Here is a 21,353-nt window from a genome sequence, read left to right on the forward strand (position 1 = left end):
TTTTTTATAAGGACATTAGCCTCACTCTTGAAGGCTTCGCTTTGTGTCCACCATGTCCACTTCACTGGCTGCTATTACTTTCTCATGCTATCACCTTGCTTCAGCATGACAGCTGGGAGGCAGGAGTTAGAAAAACACCCAAAGCCTTAGCTAACTGGGAGACCTCTCGCCCCGAACTCTGGGTTTACTGTTTGCTCCCAAGTGCCTTCAGCATTCCTGGTGTCTGTAGTCTGCCTTGGGGGACCCATGTGGCCTCTAGAAGCTTGGATTAGCATCAAAACAATCTAACTCTGCATATCACTCAGCAAAACAGGGACAAGGGGACGTAGCTAAATGGTAGAGGGTTTGCCTAGCGTGCAGGAAGCCTGGAGTCCATCCCCAGCACCACCAAAAACAAGCAAATAAGTAAATAGCAAATCAGAATTGACCTTCATATGGCAGCAAGACAGACTTCAAGCTGTAGGACTTCCTGGCTCTCCACCTTTCTGTATGACGCAGTGACAGGTGGCACACCTCTGAAAGCCACCGCTACCTTTCCTGTCTTTCTCCTCTACTAGATTTTTGTTGTTTTGTGGTTTGTTTGTTTTTTGGTTTTTCGAGACAGGGTTTCTCTGTGTTAGCCTTGGCTGTCCTGGACTTACTCTGTAGACCAGGCTGGGCTCGAATTCACAGCAATCCACCTGCCTCTGCCTCCCGAGTGCTGGGATTAAAGGCATGTGCCACCACGCCCGGCTTCCTTTTCTTTCTTTTTTTGTTTGTTTGTCTCATTTTTGGTTTTTTGAGATAGGGCTTCTCTATGTAATAGCTCTGGCTGTCCTGGACTCATTTTGTAGACCAGGCTGGCCTCAAACTCACATCAATACACCTGCCTCTGCCTCCCTGAGTGCTGGGGATTACTAGCGTGGGCCACCAGGCCAGTGCAATATGTACTTCTAAAAAAGGATAACTTCTTTTGGGGGCATCTTGTGTACCATAGGATCTGATTGGTTACTGAGGTGGGAGTCAGCGCAGAACAGTAGTCATTGAGACAAGACACTTAAGTAGTTAAAAAAAATTGTCTTTAACTCTAAGACTTTTTTTTCCCTTTCTACATTCCTCATGTCCCTACACCACCCCCATCATCAAACAAGAATCCTTGGCTAAATCTAGTTGACATTCAAGCTTAATTTACATGCATTTTATCTGCAGACTAAAGGTCGAGTTGTGTGAAAGAAGCTGAAGCTCTTAGGTTGTGATTCTGCCACAAAAAGAGCATTTTCTCAAGCTCATTAGTTGCTTTTATGTAGCTCGTCGAGTTTTTAACAGCTCTGTGTCTTAAATAGATATAATTTGCTTCCAGTTTAACTGAAGTTCAGGACGCAATTTTCTTTACTGAAAGGTAGAGTTAAGACAAAAAGACCAGCTGAAGATCATTCAAAATGCAATTTGTGAAGTTTGTTCTGAATGCAACCCAGCAATCCCTTCGTTTGCCACTCACAAAGTTTCCTGTGTTTGCTGAACTGCTGACAACTTTGGGAGTTCCAGGCTAAGAACCGGGGAGGGCTAGGACTGAGTTATAGGTAACTGTGCCCAAGGTACAATGCTGGGCAGGGGCTGCAAAGCACTTCCACAGTTTGTTTGCAGCAACTCATCAACAGGTGATGGGTACAGTCTAGAATCTTATTCATTAGAAAAATACCCTCTCCCTTTTAAGAACACTGGTATCAAAATCTCTGAACAAGAAGATCTTTGAAAGAAAAAAATTTTTTTTTGTTTTTTTTGTTTTGTTTTTTGAGACAGGGTTTCTCTTGTAGTCCTGGCTGTCCTAGACTCACTTTGTAGACCAGGCTGGTCTCGAACTCACAGCGATCCGTCTGCCTCTGCCTCCTGAGTGGCTGGGATTAAAGGCATGCGCCACCACTGCCCAGCGAAAAAAGTATGTTTTGTAGTCACGCAATGAGAAGGGGGCCCATCGGCAACAGAGGAGCTCAGTGGCTGGGCACGTAGCTGGTGACAGAGTCCTCACTGGGCTGTGCAGGGGCCCCGAGTTTAATCTCTAACACTGAAGAAATCACTGCTGTAATGGAAGGATGGTTTGATGAGCCTGGGCAGGAAGGAAGGCAGAGTGTCTGCAGTGCAGGTTGTGACTGGAGTGTCTAGGGCCGGGAGTGAGAGAGAAGGAGTCTGGCCATTCCTCCCTAAACTGCAGACCTTGAGCTGGAGAAATGGAATCTAGGTTAGGTGTCTAGGCTAGAAGAAACATTGGATTTGCACTTTTAAGAATGAGTTTGCTCAGCAGGAAGTGGTGGCGCAGCCTTTAATCCCAGCACTCGGGAGGCAGAGACAGGTGGATCGATGTGAGTTCAAGGCCAGCCTGGTCTACAAAAAGAGTTCCAGGACAGCCAAGGCTATCACACAGAGAAACCCTGTCTCTAAAAACTAAAAAATAAATATAACAACAACAATAATAATAACAATAAAGCTGGTGAGTGTCTGGGGGCTGCTGGAGCCCCTTTATCCATGGAAGTCCTAAGGAAGATGGCTTCCCAGGAAAAGAGACACTGTAGCCAGAGGTGTGGGTATGGGCTTGAAGCAAGAAGAAAGCTAGGGAGTTATTACATTAACCTAGGCAAGAAAGGACCCCTGTGTGACCGGGATGGCAGAATTAGAGGTACTGAGAGAAAGGGGTGTATTGAAATTGGTGGCTGAACAGAAGGAGAAAGAGGCACTTCTCCAGATCTAGTCAGGGGTTTGGGGGGGGGATCAAAGACAAATGAAAAGAGATGCAAGTGGGCTAGTTCAGAAACGGGAGGATTCTGGGTATGCTTGCCAGTTGAATGAGACCTGAAATAAATAAATAAATAAATAAATAAATAAATAAATAAATAAATAAAAAGAGAAACCTGTATGAGGAAGTTTTCAGGGAAAGGAGACTGCCTCAGTCCCCAGAGGGCCTCTGTCTTTCCTATGAGAAAGATCCTTACAAATCTAAAAATTATCCCTTAAGATGTAATCTGAATAAATTATTTAAATAAAATAAACAAATAAATAAAAATGATCTCAGTGGAAGTGGACTTGACTGACACATGCATATGCCCCAGGTTCAATCCCCAGCACATACCACACAAAAGTCTAGATAGTAAAAGGCAGGTTCCCATGTGACTGCCTGGCTACCTGTATGACCTAATGTCAGATATCACACTATGGTTTATAACAGAAGCAAAGTCACAGTTACAAAGTAACAACAACATAATTTTATGGCTGGGTATCACCACAACATGAGGAACTGTATTATAGGGTTGCGTCATTAGGAAAGTTGAGAACCACCTCTCTGAAGACAAAAACAGAAATATCTGATAAAAGGGCTCAATTATGTAACCCATGCCAGGACCACAGACACCTCTTGGAACTCACTACGTGTCCTTTGGCTCTTTATTTAAAAGAAAAATAAGCCCGATATGGTGGCGCACGCCTTTCAGCCCAGCACTTGGGAGGCAGAGGCAGGTGGATCACTGAGAGTTCAAGACCAGCCTGGTCTACAAAGCAAGTCTAGGACAGCCAAGGCTACACACAGAAACCCTGTCTGGAAAAACCAAAACCAAAAACAAAAAAGGAAAATAAGTTTTAGCTTCATTTGTTTCTTCTTCAGTGTTCTTCCTTAGTAGACATGTTTTGTTTTGTTTTTTCATTTTCATTTTACAAAACTGCTTTGAATTTGGAGAGGGGAAGGTGCACGTGCTAGCAGTAAATACAGCTTGAGAGCAGAGTACTTGTGACGCACGTGTGACGTCCTGGGTTCAACACCTGCATTCTCCGTACAACACCACCACAAATGGAGAAGAAGGAGAAAAGGGATTTTCTTTCAACATTCTTTTTTTCTTTTCTTTCTTTTCTTCTTCTTCTTCTTTTTTTTCCTTTTTTCTTTCTTTCTTTCTTTTTTTTTTTTTTTTTTGAGACAGGGTTTCTCTGTGTAGCCTTCACTGTACTTGAACTCCCTCTGTAAATCAGGCTGACCTCGAACTCAGAGATCCACCTGCCTCTGCCTCCCACGTGCTGGGATTAAAGGCGTGCACCTCACTGGAATCTCCACTTGCATTTTCTGATGAGAAGAATGTTATCTTCAGCTTGCTCCTCCATATGAAATGTAGCCTTTCCCTCTGCCTGGCTTTAAGAATTTATTGAATTTTATTATGATGCACCCTGGTGGTCTTTTCTTCACGATTCTTGTGTTTGGTATTTATTAATCATGTTGGGTGTGTTTATTGGTTTGTGATTTATATTCATTTTTAGAAATATTTTTCTTTCATTTTTCTCTTTCTTTCTTTTTTTCCATTTCTACTTGAATGATTTTCTTCTTCCTCCCACGGCAGCCTGGTTTCCTGATTAGCCAGTTTTTTGATGTCTCACACTCAGTGGCCTTCTGGGTATTTTTGGGTGTGGTGTGTGGAGACATGTTCTGTCACAGTACTTGGGCTTGAAGCACTCCTGCACACACCACTGAGATTGTGAACTGTGAAAAGCAGTTAAAATAATTATTGTCGGCCGGGTGTGGTGGCTCACACCTTTAATCCCAGCGCTCGGGTGGCAGAGGCAGGCAAATCGCTGTGAGTTTGAGGACAGCCTGGTCTACACAGCAAGTCCAGGACAGCCAAGGCTACACAGAGAAACCCTGTCTCGAAAAACCAAAAAAAAAAAAAAAAAAAAAAAAAGAAAGAAAGAAAGAAAGAAAGAAAAAATTATTGTCTTTCTGTACTAGCTCCCCTTTTGTGTCACTTCTGGCTAGAGAACCCTTGGTTCAGGGCAGCTCCTAAGAGCTTCTAAATCCTTCTGCTCCGGAGCACTCAGACTGACATGGTAGCTAGCACATGGATGCTGAGACGGGAAGACGGAATTCCAGAGCAGCCTGGGTCCCAGAGAAAGACCCTGCCATTCATAAAGAAATAAAGGCCAGGCATGGTGGCGCATGCCTTTAATCTCAGCTTCGTCCTAGTTCTGTAAGACTCAGCACGAGCTGGGACCACGTCTCCAGAGTTGCACTGTTGAGCCTTAGGCCGGCTCCCTCAGATCAGATCAGAATTTCAAGAGTGTATTATGACTATGAAAACCAGTTCACAAACTAAGAGACTTTATACCAAAAAAAAAACCCCCCGACAGTCTCAACTTTACCTCAGTCTTACCATAGTTTTAAAACATAAAGAAATAGTCTGACTTTTTTCATTACCCCCTACACCTCGTGTGTGTGTGTGTGTGTGTGTGTGTGTGTGTGTGTGTGTGTGTGTTCCACCTCCCACATACTGAGGTTACAGGTGTGTGCTACCACACACAGTCACATATTCCCTTCCAAGGCGCAAGAAGCTCTTTAAACTGGCTTATCTACAGCTGCTTTGTTTAATTTCATTGACTCCTGCTGCCAAGGACAGGGTACTCTGTATTCAATGTTTAAAGCTAGGTTTGAGGAGGAAGAAGTCAGGAAGATTTAAGTTTCAGTTAGGTGGCTGGCCTTGAGTTTCTCTCTCTCCTCTCTCTCTCTCTCTCTCTCTCTCTCTCTCTCTCTCTCTCTCTCTCTCGTTCATTTGTTCATTCTTTCTTTTTGAACTTTTAAACAAAGGCACACTGCATGCTTCCACTGGGATTGCAAGTTTTCTTCACACAGTGGCCATGTGGAAGAGCCTGCCTTTCTCGGCCAAGCCCAGAGTTCCTGACCACAACCTCAGACATCTAGGTGGCGGGGCGTTTCAACATCTGTGGTTTGAACCTCCAGTTAGAAACATCTCATTGTTGTAGCCTTTTGTCTCCAGCCCAAGGAATTTGATAAGGGCAGGCTAATTACCAGATGCTGGGGGCTTTTGTTTTTGGGGTCATTTACACGCTCGTGATAGTAATTTACACAATTAGGAACAATCATAATGAGTGTTCCTTGTCTAAGAGACATGGGACTAAGTTGTGTTTAGTGGCTTTTTATTTCCATTTGGGGGTGTTGAGACAGACTCCGCTGTAGTCCAGGCTGTCAGGATTAGGGGTGTGTTCCAGTCTGGTCTCTTGCATAGTGGGCAAGCACTCTGCCAATTGCGTGACAGCTCCAGCCCCTCAATTGGCATTTAAACAACATTACCCTGAGCAAAGAGCAGGTATACGTGGGAGAACCTCAGAGATACCCTGGTGGGGCTCACTGCAGTGTGGCATGGCTTGGGGGGTTCTTTGCTTCTCTTACATAACAGTGTGCCAAAGCCACTTTTCCAGAACGTGTATTCTGACCATCACACTGACACTTTTACTATAACAGGTCATCGGTATGACACCTGTTATATTAAGGTTGGTTGCCTCACACAAACCACGTTGCAATGAGCACTCCAGTCCAGAAAGCCTTATACCCTTTCCCTATCAGGAGCATGTGCTGACTAACCTCATAAATAAGCAACATAGCACTGGATCATAGTTAAGTGCTATCAAGATAAAATAAAAGCCAGGTGAGGCCAAAGGAGTATCTGGGTTGGTCCTTTCATCTAGGAGTTAGGGAAAGGTGACAGGAACCTTCAGTGAGGCCACCAAAAAGTTGTGGTAAAACAGTATGGCTGGCACAGCGCAAAGAGAAGTGTGACAAAGGTAGGCAGTGGCCTCCGCAGAGAAGAAGATGGAATGTATAGACAGAGCCTGCCTCACACCCCCCAGGGTGATGGCTGCAAAAGCCTCTTCTTAGACATCAACAACTCTCAAGTCCTAAATCAAAACCTAAGAAGCCTTCTATACTGATGTGACTCTTTAATCTGACAGTCTGGCTTTTGTGACCTTTGATCTCTAATTTTTAGATTTTTCATCCAAGTTCTTAATCCTTGTGACTGGGGTTGGTGGGGTGGGGTACTCACTTCTGGCTTTATGATCACACATTTTCATGCAGAAATGTTTCACTTCAAATATAGTTTTTATGGTGCCTAAGTTTATTAAGAGAGCATTTCTGGGAAGATTAAAATAATTTCCTATAAAACATGAAAATTGACACTCAGTGGATAAAGGAAGCCAACAGGTCAGGAAATGAGAACTCCCTCCCCACAGTTTCCAGCTGTGTCCGTCCCAGACCAGTAATGAGCGTCAGGAAGAAGGGCTCATTTTCCCTATTGATGCTCGGCTGTGGCAAACCACTGCTTCTGCTGTGATCCCCCAGGCAACAAATGAGTCATTGTGAAGTCTTTTCTGGTCCTCTCAATGGGCAATTATATATTTTTTAAAGACAATAAATTTCTGTCACGGTGCAGTTGATTACATTCATTTATAAAAATAACTAAAATGCAGCGAATCCATTTGGGGAGGGGGGAGTCTGGTCATGTTAAGATAATTATCAAAGCCATTATAGAATACAGTGGGCCTGGAGTTGAGCCTCATTCCCCCACCCCGCCCCCAGCAGACTGGGTGCCCTTGAGCAGACAGGGGTGCCATTAGAAACGAGCAGTGCCCAGTATGCTTCAGTTCAGAGAGTTGCTGGGCAGCAGGGGCACCTGAGGCATTTACAAGGTATTGCTTAGTTTCCGGATCTTAACCTAGGGTGGACGATGTCACCTCCCACTCCCCAGCATCGCATCCATGGGGGAAAAGGGCGGATTATTCTAGGACTCTTCTTAGATACCAAATTCCTAGGGTGCTCAATTCTCTTTGTATAAAAATAGTGTAGTATTCGAATGTAACCTGGGCACGTCATCTTGTCTATGTTAAATCACCTGTAAATTGCTTGCATTGCCTAATACAGTATAAATGCTGTGCACAAAAACCATGGTAAGGTGTCTCATTCAGAGAATGACAAAAGAAGAAGTCGGCACATATTCAGTACAAACGTGATTCTTCTCTTTTGCTTTTTGGTTTTGGATTTTTCGAGACAGGGTTTCTCTGTGTAGCCTTGGCTGTCCTGGACTCCCGTTGTAGACCAGGCTGGCCTCAAACTCACAGCTATCCACCTGCCTCTGCCTCCCGAGTGCTAGGATTAAAGGCGTGTGCCAACACTCCCAGCACAAACATGATTTTTTTCAGCTTGTAGTTGATTAAAATCTAGGAGTGCAGACTCCCAGATAAAGAGGCCCTACTATGTGTATTTCCTGCATAGTTTCAGTACATTTGTGTAGATGTGTGTGATGTGCATTTTGTAACTCAAAAAATCTCTTTCTACAGTACTCAACAAATATTGTTGGCATAAAAAAATACAGGATGAGTTTCCCTCTGGATCCACCCAACACAAAAAACTAAATCACCTTTCTTCATGTCAAAACATGACCTTTTTAAAGATTTTTTTTTACTTAGTTATGTGTCTGTGTGCATATGTGTACCCAAGTCCAGATGCCTGCAGAGCCACAAGAAGGCTTTGAATGCCCCAGAGCTGGACTCGCAGGCCGTCCAGCCGCTGGACATACAGGTGGAAACAATTCCAGTCCTTGCAGGAGCAGCAAATGCTTGGAGCTACCGAGCCTTCCTTCCAGCACAAAACACTATCTTTTCTAAAGTGTAATTTAAATGAAAGGGCGATCAGTGAAGAAAAGAATGAAGTGACATATTGAGCTTATTGCAGTTTCTTCTACCCTGGTCCCCCAACTCCATCCCATATGATTTTTGTTTTGTTTCGGTTTGGTTGGTTTTTTGTTCAGTTGGTTGTTTGTGGGTTTTTTGTTCTGTAGTGTCTTACACTTACCAGTGTAGAATCATGCGCAAGCTTTTGTCTGTGCACTACTGCTTTATATAAACAGAAACATGTTCTAACAATGTCCTGCCCTCACATTTTATCATTTACCTTTCAACACATTAAACTGTGGATCTGGGATCATCACGCTTGGTTCTGGGGATCAGTGCGCGGAGGAGATGACATCAGCTCATCCTTTGTGATAGTGATTGTGACATGACAGGCAGTTATCCTGTGACACAACAGCGTCCAGCGGTCTGAGGAACACAGCCAGCCAGGAGTACTTTCCGTTTGCTAGGGACTGAGTTAGCGCACCCCTCGCAGCGGGTTGTTGGATTACTGGCTGGTTGAAAGTGTAAACCCACCGCCTCCCCTGTGCTTGCTGACCTGGCCTGTGAGAACGCGTTCCTCGCTCCTCCACACTAAGTGCTTTATCGGGCTCGCATAACAAGCCTTTCACATATTGTGAGTCTACTCATTATTTTTTTTATTGTTTTGTTTTGTTTGTTTGTTTGTTTTCTTTTTCGACACAGGGTTTCTCTGTGTAGCCTTGGACTCGCTTTGTAGACCAGGCTGGCCTCGAACTCACAGCGATCCACCTGCCTCTGCCTCCCAAGTGCTGGGATTAAAGGCGTGCACCACCACGCCCGGCTGAAGTCTGCTCATTATTATGATGAAAGCTGGACTGGGACATTCTGCAGGGTTCCCTCTGTCATTCCAGAAGCGGAATGAAGTCAAGAAGGTTCTCCAAACCAGCATTCCAATTATACATAGGTCTTTAAAAAAGTTTCTGTGCGGTTTGATGTTATAGTAAGGACTGACTGTGGAGCCTCATGCAAGCTAGGCAAGGACTCATCCACTGAGCCGTGTCCTCAGCTCTTTAACTTTAAAGGCAGGGTCTCCACATACCTTGAACTCACTCTGTAGCCCAAACAAAGTCTTGGACCTGCCGTTCTCGTGCCTCAGCCTCTGGAATGGTTGAGATTACTGACCTGCACCAGCATGCTTGGCTCTTCAGTGTGTGTGTGTGTGTGTGTGTGTGTGTGTGTGTGTGTGTGTGCGTCTGTGCGTGTGTGTTGACATTATAATATACTTATATAATTTCTCCCTTCCATTCCTTTGTTCCAAGCCTCCCATATACTTCTCCTTGCTCTCTCTCATGGCCTCTTTTTTTAATTGTTATTACACAACCTATATGTATATGTGTGTATATGTATGTACATATATACTCAAATACATAAATACACCTTACGCTCTTTATATAACATTGTGTGTGTGTGTGTGTGTGTGTGTGTGTGTGTGTGTGTGTGTGTGTCTTAGGGCTGACCATTTGGAATCGTATATCCAGGTGGTATGCTCTCCCTGGGGAAGACTATTCCTCCTGCTTTTAGCATTCCTTCATTACTTGTTTTCCTCAGACATGTGCATGCTGCCCTGAAGTTACTTAGTGGCTTTTCCAAGCCGCTTTCTGCTTGTCTGAATAAATGACATCTCCCAAGCCCACTGCCTACTGTTTGCTACTAATCACCTTCTCTCTCCACAGATTCGCGTGATGGTGGAGCTGTGCAACAGTACCAAGGGCATCTGCCTTACAGGTAGGTTTCTGCTGCTCACCAGAAAGCTGTGTCTAGCAGCACTGGGCCTAGCCAAAGAGCCAGGGGCAGAAAGCACACCTAGGGCCACTTAGCTAAAAAAAAAAAAAAAAAGAAAGAAAGAAAGAAAGAAAAAAGAAAAAAGCATCTTCTTTCTTTTGCCAGATGTTTTTAATAGCAATGAAGCCAATTGTAATATGATTATGAAAGTATTGTTTTCTGGTATTGTCACAGAAATGTAGCCATGGAAAATAACCACGACTTGCGTAATTAGAAATGTGTGTGACCCTAAACTAGGTCCGAGGATGTTTTCTTCAACCACTAGCTTTAAAGGGGGAAATAAAGAAGGGAAACTCACCGTACAACAGAGCTCCCTTCTTTGAAAAGCAGTGTGTGCAGCAGATGTAATCATCTCCCTGAAGCAGATGTGCAGCATAAGCTGACAGGTCCGGACGAATGTGCTGGGCAGTCACCAAGCACTGCTTTTCTCTTTTGAATTCATTACCTTTGTGTCTGTGTGTGATGTGGGGGGTGGGATGTGTGCATGCCATGCCATGCATTGTCAGGGGTCAGAGGACACCTGTACAGAGTTGGTTCTGTCCTTCCACCTTTATGTAGAATCTGAAGATCAAATTCAGGGCATCCGGCTCGCACCACAGGCACAATATCTGCTGAGCCTCTTTTAGGAACCGTCTCTTGTGCTGGATTCCATGTGCGAGGTGGGCTTAAAGTCCGGCCATACACCTTGTTCTCGCTTCTCAGTGGCGCGGGGACACATGGAAAAGATGTTATGTGTGGGTGTTTTGTTTTGTTGAGGGGAGGGAGGTTGATTTTGTTTGTTTTTAAGATAGGCTTTGGCTACGTAGACCAGCCTAGCCTCAGACATGTGACTGTCTTCCTTGGCCAGCCTCCTGGGTACTGGGTTTACAGATGCGTACATGTCCCCTTAGCGACAGGTCCTGTGGTGGGCAAAGGAGAACCCAGGATCAGAATAGTCACCCTCACTGCCTCCTAAGCCAAGGGACACTCTGACCTGTACTAAAGAGCCTGACACATTTCCATCAAAACGAGGGAGATGGAGTGAACGAACTCTCCCATGGACTCTAAAAGATGCTCGCGACACCCTGAGGACAAAGACTTTTGCTGGGACTCTGGAGCTGCTGGTGAGAGTACCTAAGCACCTCACAGGGTAAAGAGGTCCTGCAGAACAACCAGTGCCTCTGTGTCAGGCGCCTGGCCAGCTTTCTCAGCATTTGCCTCAGTTTCTCTGCTCACTCGAGAGCGAGTTTGTCAAAAAAGATGACGTTGTGGCTTACGTGAGTGAGGAAATAAAGGCAGAGCCTCAACTCCCAGGCTAACTCCTGTCCCCTTTATTTTGGCCTCCGAGAGAAAAGCTGCAATCCCGGAGGCTTCTCGGGATAATGCTAATTGAATTACTTAAGTGGCATTCGGCCCTCACAGAAAATGAAATGTCTTCAGAAAACCCAGGCTTTTGTGCAGAAACTCTAGTGGTGTAAGCGCCTTCCTTCCATCTGCGGGAGCCCCCCGCTTCAGAGCCCCCACAGGTGACAGTAATGAATGCTACAGAAATGCTGAGATGCATGGAGTGACCAGCACAAAGGCCTTGAGAGGCGCAGAGAAAAAGCCTCTTTCTTATTTTTAGAGAGAGGCCCCGAGAGGCAAGCTCATGGTGAGTGTGCGGGAGGAAGCTATTGAGACCACTTAGAGGAGGGCGATGAGAAAGCGACAATGGTAGAAATGGGTTGAGGAGGCAATTTTTTTTCCCCCTCACCTCTCAGAAGCCAGCACTTTCTTCTTTCCTGCCCGCTTGAAATCGAATCTCCTTTTGCACAGAAGGTCTTCAATTAAAAACTTAAGCAGGAAAAGTGTAAGTCGCAAAGCGAGTAGTTGCGTCGGGACAGACTGTGTTGGGGGTGGTGACTGAAGGATGAACGACAGACCCCAGGACTGGCCTGGCCAACGTTGGCAGGCAGACGCCCTCGGTCCACAGACCAGTGTGGATTCCGGCAGGAGAGTGTTCTAGGTAGAGCTGGCCTCAGGCCCCAGGGAAAGGCCCGATATTATAGTAGACTCATCTTTAAAAAAAAAACTTTCTCAAAAAGTATAAAGAAGTTGGGAAGCAATTGCACAAGCAGAAAAGCCATACCCTGGGGGAGCCCCTTGCTGGAAAGGAGAAAGAGTTGGAGCTGCAGACCCCAGGTTTGCTCAGGTCTGCAGAGTAGGGCCTCCCTTTAACTCTCTCTAAAACAGCAGCCCCAGGCGGCACCATCTGAGGTGTTTCTGGTGAGTCTGAGTCTTTATTTCCTTCTCCATCAGACTGGGAATGTAGGGGTGCTTCCTCTGTGGTCTTCCGCTGTCCTCACGGGCGCCGTGGGTTGGGTGGGCAGCGCGATCTCTGGAGGGGGGTTCCGATCCTGAGGGACAGTTCTCTGCCCCTTGATTTGAGATGGCCACTGTAGGGTGGAGCCAGGTAGTCCAGAAGCCTGCAGAATTATCCTTGGCCAGTGTGCCCGATCTTGAGGCCATAGCTTCTTTATTGTCATTTCAGAGTCTTCCGTTTCTACCAGTAGAAGGCCACTACTTGAGAAACGGCGACAGTATGGAATGTGCCAGATCATTGTACAGCTGGAGGTGTATGTTTGCCAATACACATTAAGCCGTGCTTTGGTTAACAGACAGTTAAGACTTCAACGGCTTAACGCACCAAAAGTTTTCACTTCGAAAAGGCCAGTGACACTTGAATCACCCTCCCAGTTTTGCTTCCTCTGGTAATTCAGGGCACCATGCTGCTGCTACCTCAGACCTGTCACCTCCACGCAGGCATCAGGTACTCAAGAAGAGAGTGTTTGCATGGCTCTGAAGTCTTACAGGCCAAGGCCACACATGCTGCACTTCCCAAGGGAAACTCCACTCTCCAGGGACCCCACTTTCACAGGGACACTTTTAAGGATGTACTGATGATGACTTAATATTTCTCTAGAAAACTGTTACCTCATATTAGGGGATCTACGGCCATGCATGCCGTTCACGGGGGGGGGGGGGGGGGGGGCAGGAGGCTGGGTACCTGGTGAAAATGCAGGTGCTAGGCCTTACTCTCAACCCAGAATGAACTAAGTTCTCCAAATAGCACACAGATATTTACCTTTAAGAAGCATAGTAGGAGAGTCTCTGGATTCAAACAGAGCAGTAGCCAGGGTGTCAGTGGCGTTCAGGGAACTGTGCCATAAGAAATTCATTAGAAGACTGTGTAGAGCTAACCCGTCCCAAGCATGTGGGCCCTGAGGACGCCTCCCTAAAGCTCACCCCGACATGATTGCTGCCAATGAGAGACCCCCCCCATCTCAATAACAGAGATGTGTAGCCCCTTAAGAACAACACACACACACACACACACACACACACACACACACACACACACACACACAGACGCACAGGCATTAGGAGCTTCCAGGAGACTGCAGCAATCATGTCGGGGTGAGCCCTACCTGGCTCGAACCTACATATGCCCTGTGTATGCTGCCCCATCTCTGTGGGTTCGTGTGTGCTTCCATCCTGCTGTGCCTGGAAGACACTGTTTCCTTGGAGTCACACAACTCCTCTGCCTCTTCCACTCTTTTTGCCTCCTCTTCCATACAGTTCCCTGAGCCCCAAGGGGAGGGGATTAATGAAGAAGTTCCATTTTATAATTGAGTGTTCTAAGGTCTCTTGAGTCTTGACACACAGTCCAGCTGTGGGTCTGTTTGTTCCCATCTGCTGCGGGAGGAAGCTTCTTTGATGGTGGCTGTGCGAGATACTGATCTGTAGCCATAGTAGAACGTGATTAGGAATCACTTTATTGAAGTGTTCCTTTAACAGAACAGTCCTTTCTGGCTCTCTCCTAGTCCCTGTGGTAGGGTGTAGAGTCCTTTGTGTATTTGTGAGAGTGGTACAGCTGGATGGGGGTTAGATGTCTTCCCAGCTTCCTGAGGAATCTCCACTCTGATTCCCGCAGTGGCTGTACAGATTTGCACTCCCATCAGCCATGAGGAAGTGCTATACTTTCCCCGAGTCTCTACCAGCATGCACTGCCATTTGTCTTATTGCTCTTGGCCATTCTGGCTGGTGTAAGATGAAATCTCAGAGTAGTTTTGATCTGTATTTCCCTGACGTGACCAAAGATGCTAAGTGTGTACGTATTTCTCAGCCGTTTGTGTTTCGTCTGTTCAAAGCCATTCCCCACTGTTCGGAATATCTAGCCCTGTGTTGAGGTCCTTGATCCGTTTGGAGCTGAGTTTTGCACAGGGTGATAAATATGGAACCTACTTGTGTTTTTCTAACACGCAGCCGTCCAGATTGGCCAGCACCATTTGCTGAAGATGCTGTCTCTCTCTCTCTCTCTCTCTCTCTCTCTCTCTCTCTCTCTCTCTCTCTCTCTCTCTCTCTCTCTCTCTCTCTCTCTCTCTCTCTCTCTCTCTCTCTCTCTCTCTCTCTCTCTCTCTCTCTCTCTCTCTCTCTCTCTCTTCCAGTGTGTATTTCTGGCTTCCTCGTCAGAAATCTCATCCATAGGGGTGTAGACTTATGTCTGGGTCTTTAGCCCAATACCATTGATCAATGTCTGCTTTATGCTAATACCACGCTGCTTTTATTACTATAGTTCTGTAGTACAAATTGAAATTGAGCAAACAGTTTGGTGTTTTGTTTGTTGGGTTTTTGTTGTTGTTGTTGTTTTGGTTTTTCGAGACAGGGTTTCTCTATGTAATCTTGGCTGTCCTGGACTGGTTGTGTAGACCAGGCTGGCCTCGAACTCACAGTGATCCACCTGTCTTTCCCTCCTAAATGCTGGGATTAAAGTGCGACACCACACTCAGCTTTGTTTTTTGTTTGGGTTTTTTTTTTTTTGGTTTTTTGTTTGTTTGTTTGTTTTTTATGATTCAAGATTGTTTTACTTATCCTGTTTGTTTTATGTTTCCATAGGAAACTGAAAATTGTCCTGTCATTTCTGTAAAGAATTGTTTTTGAATTTTGAAGGGGATTGCATTGAATCTGTATATTGCTATTTTCACTATATTAATCCTACATTAAGTGATCGTGAGCATGGGAGATATTTCCATCTTCTGATATCGGCTTCACTTTATTAAAGTTTTTATTACACAAGTCTTTCACTTGCTTGGTTAGATTTATCTCCTCAAAAAAAACTTCTGCGGCTATTGTGAATGGCCAGCAATCCCTGGAAGTCACGGCATTTTGAAAGCCACTCCCAGACACCTACGCTTCCAAGAATTCTATGTCCCTAGACTCTATTCATTAATGTCCTAGGATCCATTTGTCTAAACTTCTCCCACCCAATTCCAAATGGATGTGGAGTCTTCCTTACTCCGTGCATATACTCTTTGAGTTTCTAGCTTTTTCTGCCACTCGACAGTCACATTTACCCACAGCTTTGCCCAACTTTCACCCCCAAGGTCTCCGTACTTCCTCCTCAGCATGGCCCTCTCCATTTCTCTGTGCTCCTCACCTGTCTCTAGCTCACTTAACTTAGCTGTTTTCATCTTCCAGCTACAAAGAACATCTCAGACCTACAACTGATATCCCAGGAACTGACTCTGCCCAAGAACTCGCCTCTCAGAGTCTATGCGTCTTGTCCTGGCATTCGAGTGCTTCTACCTGGCCGTCCCTCCGACTGCCTTGTCCAACCCCATCTCCACTCACACAAGCATGGCCGGTTCTTTTATTCTAACTCCCATCCTGAACCATAATAGTTCCCTGGTTCTATCTGTCCTCTGCATGAGATGTTGGCCCCATGTATGCTGACCTTTTAGTCCTGTCATTTCTTCAGGACCATAGCCCAAAGATCACCTTCTTGGGAGCTCTTCCCAGACTTCAGCATGTCCAGAAACTTCCCCCAGTAGCCTGGGGATTATTTCTTTATTGAGTTCTCATATTGCTCTGTGGTTTCAAAGACTCTACCATCGTCACATCGACTATGAACACAACAGATACCAGTATGGAGACTTCTTAGTGGAGTTTGGCTTGCATGGTGCATGTTTAGAAATGCTTGCCAACTGAGGGGTCAAGGGGTCTGATGGGGAATCATCGTGCTTTATCTAGAGAAGGACCAGGAACCCAGTCCCTCTCATGTTCCAGCCTCACCGGCTCGCCCAAGCGCTCAGTCTAGCCAACAATGAGACATGCCCGTTCTGAAAGCCAAATCATTGCTCGGTTCTGTGTAAATGATTCATCCAAGCCTCTTAGGCCCTTGGATCATTTCACTCTGAAGAATGTATTTGTCACCTGACCTGAGCTCTCAGACTTTCTCAGGCCATTTCTTGCAACAAAATACAGGCCCGTCAAGCCAGCATGTGCTAGGGTTACTCCTCAGTGGCCTAGAGGAGACAAGTTGGCTGGGGCTGGGGGTGGGAGCTCTTGGAAACGTTCTAGTGACAGTCCATGCTCTGCTCTGATGTGACAGAACCTCCATGTGCTGACACTGCCCTATACCAGGGCTGCACAGGAATGTGTGCTTCCATTGGCCCCAAATCATCACTTTGACCTTTTTGAAGACAGTTAATGTATGAATCTATATTGAAACCAGCCCAGAAACTATTCCAGGTCTGTTGAAATGTAAGCAAAAATGGTTTGATTGGGGAACGAGTCTTTGCTGTTATATTTAAGGCCTTTGTGGTGGGGGGAAACATGATAAGTTATAAATAATAAGCCATGCGGGGTTATTTTCTTAGCATGTAACCAAGACGTTTTAAGGAGGAAAAGAGTCTGTGGTACTGGTTTCTCTTTCAGTCTCCTACGGCTTATTGTCTAAATTCTCTTTTCTGTTGTAGGCCCACCTGGCCCACCAGGTAGGTACCCATTTTGCATTTTCCTAGTTCAAGGGGCTGCTATGGGAGGCTGGCATCCCAGGATCCAAGGACCAGATACTGTGGAGGGGGAAGGGTGAGGAGGCATCCCACCAGCATCCACATCCTTTTCTGTAGCCCTGACTTGAGACCCTTCCCCCACCTACACCTCTTCCTGAAGGATGCCAGGAAAAAAGCAGAAAGATGTGGGAAATGGCATAGATGGTGGGTGTCTCACTAGCTAAAGGGAATCACATCACCTTCAGTGAAGAGGTCTTTAACTGTTCCTGTTTGATGCTTGGCACAGGGCCCCCAGGAGCTGGTGGGTTACCTGGCCACAACGGATCGGATGGACAACCTGGTCTCCAGGGCCCAAAAGGCGAAAAAGGAGCCAATGGGAAGAGAGGAAAAATGGGTAATTGGGCAGTTCTGCCAGTTAATTTCTTTATTTCTTTCCTCCGTGACCGCTCAGATGGGCAGAACTGGGAGGTACTGTGTGGAGGCGGGGCACTTCACGCTCTGCATGAGATGCTGATGTAACTCCCACCTTGGAGTTGCTGTGTTGAGATGCCAGGCATCGTCTTTCTGGTCCAAATGTTTATATCAGAACGGAGGAGTCAGCTTCCTAGGGACTGACTCCTCTTTCTGCAGCTGAAGATGTCTGGGAACAGGCTGTGTGACCCTCATGTGCCCACACCCATGTGCATTCAAGACTTGGCCTCTGCTTTTGCTTTCTGTTGCCACCTTCTTTCCAGCTGCTTGCTGTGTTTGGTTGACCCTCAAGGGACTCATGGCAGCCTTTATGGAGGATTATCACGACTAGGACGCCAGCTCCCATTGCAACACTTAGGCCTCCCCAAGCCTGGCACTTAACTTATGTTTCTCTCTTAAGAAAGCTTAAAAGCTGGCCGGTGGTGGTACACGCCTTTAATCCCAGCACTTGGGAGGCAGAGGCAGGCAGATTGCTGTGAGTTCGAGGCCAGCCTGGTCTACAAAGTGAGTCTAGGGCAGTCAAGACTACACAGAGAAACCCTGTCTCAAAAAACCAAAAAAATAAAAACTAAAAAAGGAGGAGAAGACTGGCGTGTATACTGGCGGGGACTTGCAGACACTGAAAGGAAAGACTTTGGGCTTTTTTTTTCTGTCGGGCAAGACCACTAGTAAAAAGCCAGAGAGTGAGCCGGGCATGGTGGCACACACCTTTAATCCCAGCACTTGGTAGGCAGATCACTGCGAGTTCGAGGCCAGCCTGGTCTACAAAGGGAGTCCAGGACAGCCAAAGGTACACAGAGAAACCCTGTCTAGAAAAACAAAAACAAAAACAAAAAAGCAGAGAGTGGTTGATCTTAGCCAGACTCTATGAGGCTTTCTATGTGCAGCCTCTTAGCTCCGCAACGCTGGACAGGTCCTGGGCTAGGAGAGGCACTAACCAGTACCACTCCCCCTAGCAGCACCTCTGGCAGCTCCGCCTCCTAGCAGCTCTGGGCCTATCTCCATCAGCTAGCTAAGTGAGGGCCAGTGGAGAAGAGAGACGCGTTGAGCACCTCTGCCCTCGGCAAGCCCACCGACTTGTGCACAGACAGCATCCAAGTCCACTCCGACCTCACCAGGCCAGCAATTAGGACTGGAATTACAGAGCAGGACACTAATTATAACTGCTGATGCTCATCAGCACAGAATAATGATGCAAGAATGTGCAGCCATCTGGTTTATCCTGGGAAGACATCAAACGTGTGAGCAAGGCTAGAAAAGGACTATTCTGGGGTTAGGCTTGGGGTGCGGAGCACCATGGGACACAGCCCTGGCCTCGAAGACATGTAATTAAGCAGCCAGGTCCCTGTGCAAACCACAAGGAAGAGAGGATGTTTCATTAATTTCTGGAAGCCATGCTTATGTGGCAGGTACTTGTCCAGATGATGGTTCAGAAGTGACAAAGCTGACTAGGCTCCATGGGGACAAAGGGACGCTTCCCCTCCTCCTTCTGAACGTTCACTGAAAGGCACCGGCCAGGGCCCCCAACAAAAGGAAAGGCACAAACATTCCTCACATGAGCAACAGGAAAATGTTCATTTCGCAACGTAGCCCTACCGGAGCCTTTGCTTGAGGATGTATTTTGTCTCATAGCTGGGGCGTGCATGCCATTTTTCAGTTTTTGGTAAAAGACAGTAAGGGGCGGTTTCTCTGCATCATGCAATCTGTCTTTGCTGTGTGCGTGTGTGTGTGTGCGTGCGCGTATTTGTGTGTGTGTGTGTGTCTATCTGTGCATCTGTGTATGTGTGTGTGTGTGTGTGTGTGTGTGTGGTGTGTCTATGTGTGTATGACTGTGTTTGTGTGTGAGTGTGTGTCTCTGTGTACATCTGTGTCTCTCTGTGTCTGTGTCTCTGTGTGCGTGTGTGTATGTGTCAATATCAGGTATCTTTTTCTACTGCTTTTCACCTTATTGTTTTTTATTGTTGTTGTTGTTGTTTTGTTTTGTTTTGTTTTCAGCTTTCTGAAACAGGGTTTCTCTGCAGCCCTGGCTGTCCTGGACTTGCTTTTGTAGACCAGGCTGGTCTTGAAATCACAGAGCTCCTCCTACCCTAAGATAGAGGAAATAGTGTTACAACTGTATTGTACTTTTAATTCCAAATATTCCTCTACAGTATCGGCCTGAGAAGGCTGAATCTATTAGTTAAGACCCATATGAGTGAAGAATGCATGCATGCATGCAGAAATGAGAATATAACACTGCCTCGGTCTATCTGTCTGTCCTTGAACAAAATGTAGTCAATACCATTTATTTTGATTAGCGGGTGGATTTATACCCTATGACAGGCAATACTCCTAGAAGAAAAAGCCTGACTTCCTGGACAGCTTTGAGCAAACAGGACCCTGTTATAGAAGAGTTAGTCAGGGATAGAATGTCATTTCTTCTCTAGCAGTTTGTAACTCAAACCCAGTGTGAAGAGTCAGGGGACAGATAATACCAGGCTGCAGGTCATGCTGGGTGGCAGTGTCCCTGTTGCAAGGCTGGCAGCGCTGACCTAACCATAGTGAATTATGGTTGGGTGGTGCCAGTGGGTAGCTAAGATGAATTACCAACAGAGGATGCTTTGCCACGTGTGATAGCTAAAACACAAAAGCAGGCACAGTAGTGTATCCCTGTATTCCTAACTGGAGCATGGCAAGGGCAGACTGAAGGCTCCTTGCTGCTACTCAGCTAGTTCAGATAAAGCAGCAAGAGTGAGACCCAGTAAAGAGACCCTGTCTCAAAAAGCAAGATGAGGCCAACAATATAGCTTAACAGTAAAGATGCTTTCTGTACAAATCTGATGACCTGAGTTCAAGCCCCAGGCCCCACATGGTAGAAGGAAAGATCTGCCTGTTGCAGGCTGTCCTCTGCCTTCCATATATGCACACCTTGCCGCCGCACCCCCCAGTATACACAGTAAGCCCTTGCTGTTGTTGTTTTGTTTTGAGACAGGGTCTCTCTACATAGTCCTGGCTGGCCTGGAACTCACTATGTTTGAGTCCAGGCTGGCCTTGAACTGAAAGAGAGTTGCCCAGCTTTTTATTTTTTATTTTTTATTAAAAACAATAAGGTGGTCAGGCATGGTGGTGCATGCCTTTAATCCCAGCACTTGGGAGGCAGAGGCAGGTGGATCACTGTGAATTTGAGGCCAGCCTGGTCTACAAAGTGAGTCCAGGACAGTCAAGGCTACACAGAGAGACCCTGTCTTGAGAAGCCAAAATAAATAAATAAAAAACAATAAGGTAAAGAGTGGTAGAATATACCTGATATTGACATGTGGCCTTCACATACACTTACTCACACACACATACAGATACACACATACATAGACACACACACCACTCTCATACATAGACACTCAGACACACACAGACACATGCACACACAGAGACACACACATAGACACAGACACATACATACATAGACACACTCACACACATAGACACAGACACACATACATAGACACACAGATACACACAGACACATGTACATACATAGACACATACATACATAGACACACATATACACATAGATACAGACACACACAGACACACCCATACATATTCAGATACACACATAGACACACATATACACATAGATATAGACACACACAGACGCACCCATACATAGACACTCAGATACACACATACATAGACACAAACACACACAGATAGACACACACACACACACACACACACACACACACACGGCAAAGACAGATTACATGATGCAGACAAACCACCCCCTGCTGTCTTTTACCAAAA

The 21,353-nt window shown here is 46.0% G+C and overlaps 1 protein-coding gene across 1 annotated transcript in view; it reads left to right on the forward strand.

Annotated features, from left to right (window-relative positions):
* GLDN (gliomedin) overlaps nucleotides 1-21,353 on the forward strand; it is a 43,340-nt gene that overhangs the window by 9,164 nt on the left and 12,823 nt on the right. Inside the window, exons 2-4 of the mRNA XM_084784313.1 lie at nucleotides 10,179-10,230; nucleotides 17,064-17,081; nucleotides 17,386-17,493. Coding sequence (XP_084640439.1) covers nucleotides 10,179-10,230; nucleotides 17,064-17,081; nucleotides 17,386-17,493 — 178 coding nt within the window. The remainder of the gene's footprint in view (nucleotides 1-10,178; nucleotides 10,231-17,063; nucleotides 17,082-17,385; nucleotides 17,494-21,353) is intronic.

Source organism: Acomys minous (genome assembly GCF_964271855.1).
Source record: "Acomys minous genome assembly, chromosome: 5".
In the NCBI taxonomy this organism is placed as follows: Eukaryota; Metazoa; Chordata; class Mammalia; order Rodentia; family Muridae; genus Acomys; species Acomys minous.